General features: G+C 71.1%; 1 protein-coding gene across 1 annotated transcript in view; it reads left to right on the forward strand.

The window, feature by feature from the left end:
- Positions 1-1,341: 1,341 nt before the first annotated feature.
- The window catches only part of CHC_T00009076001 (Serine/threonine protein kinase), a 1,488-nt gene continuing 1,371 nt past the window's right edge, over positions 1,342-1,458 (forward strand). Inside the window, exon 1 of the mRNA XM_005713268.1 lies at positions 1,342-1,428. Within this exon, the coding sequence (XP_005713325.1) occupies positions 1,342-1,428 (87 nt within the window). The remainder of the gene's footprint in view (positions 1,429-1,458) is intronic.

The following is a 1,458-nucleotide window of genomic DNA, read 5'->3' on the forward strand; positions in this document are numbered from 1 at the left end:
CAGGGGGGTCTGTCGGCGGACGAGAGCTACCTGTGCGCGGGGGACGGGGCGCGGTCGACGACGTGCGTCGGCGACTCCGGGGCGGGGCTGTGGCGGCTGCGCGCCAAGACGCGCAAGGACGGGTCGGTGCGGCGGTGGTTCGAGGTGTTCGGCGTGGTATCGTTCGGCGAGGTGACGGACGCCGCGCTGTGCCCGCGCGGACCGCCGTCCGTGTTCCAGCGCACGGCGTGGAACCGCGACTGGATCCTGGGCGTGCTCGGCAAGACGGCGGCGGCGTGAGGAGGGGGGCGGGGGAAAAGGTTTTTGCGCGCAAATGCGCGCGCGCGCGCAGTGATTGCCGCGAGGCGAGATGCGCGCGTGATTTGCCGCGAGGCGGTGGGACGCGGCGGGAGCAGCGCGCGACGTGATTGTTGATCTGTGGGGCCTCACGAGACGCGGCGGAGAGAGTACTGTACTGTAGTTGGATGCAAAAAAAGCGAGTAAAGTTTTTCCACTCCCTGGGGCTCTGGAGCGCGGGACGGGGGGAGGGGAGGGGGGCGCGGGGGACGCGCGCGGTTGTTGGCGGGCCGTGCGCGCGCGCTAGCGGTGCGCGCGGCGGCGATGACGGCGGCGGGAGGGAGGAGGCGGCTGGCGACGCGCGGGTGCGCGGGTCGAGCATGGAGCGGGGGGCGCGTCGGTCATGGACGGGATGGTCATGGACGGGATGGTCATGGACGGGATGGTCGTGGACGGGATGGTCGTGGACGGGATGGTCGTGGACGGCGGGCGGTTATGGGACGGGGATGGCGGTTGCGGTGAGGCGTGGAATGCGGCGGTGTACAGTACAACGGTACAGTAGGGCGTGCGGGCGAATGGGCGGGCGGTGGGTGTCGCCGGGCGAGGTGGAAAAAAAGGGTAGTCGAGTAGCGCGGCGGTGGATGGGCGCGGTATGGTACGCGTATGGTAACGGTATGATACTGTACCAAGGGTATGGTACAGAATGGCATGGGCATTGGGGCATTGCGCGGCGAGCGATGGTTGGGCGCGGTGGTTGGACGGCCGGGGGGCGTCGGGGGAGGGTTGTAGCACAACCCTAGCGGGGATACTGTACAAATATTCGGTGCGCAAGGGGGGCGATTCGGTGCGCAACGGGAAGGCAACGCGGGGTGGGGCGTGTCCGGGGGCGGGGGCGGGGGCTCCACCTGTCGGCTGCCGGGTGGGGGGCCGCGCGCGAGATGGGCGAGATGCGTGCGCGGCGGCGGATGCGTCGCAGGCGACGGACAGGCCCCGGCCAATCGCGCGCCGCGCCCCTGATTCGCAACGTCAGCCGCTCGCCGCCCGCCCGCGCCAACGCATGGTCGGATGGCGCCCGTCCCTCTCGTTGGCCACAGCCGCGTCACACGCGAGCGTGCCCGCCCCTCGCACGCCCCGTCCCCCCCCATTGCCCCCGTTCTGATAACGCCACGCTGCCCCCCCCCC

This window comes from Chondrus crispus, genomic scaffold, assembly GCF_000350225.1.
Source record: "Chondrus crispus Stackhouse genomic scaffold, scaffold_135, whole genome shotgun sequence".
In the NCBI taxonomy this organism is placed as follows: domain Eukaryota; phylum Rhodophyta; class Florideophyceae; order Gigartinales; family Gigartinaceae; genus Chondrus; species Chondrus crispus.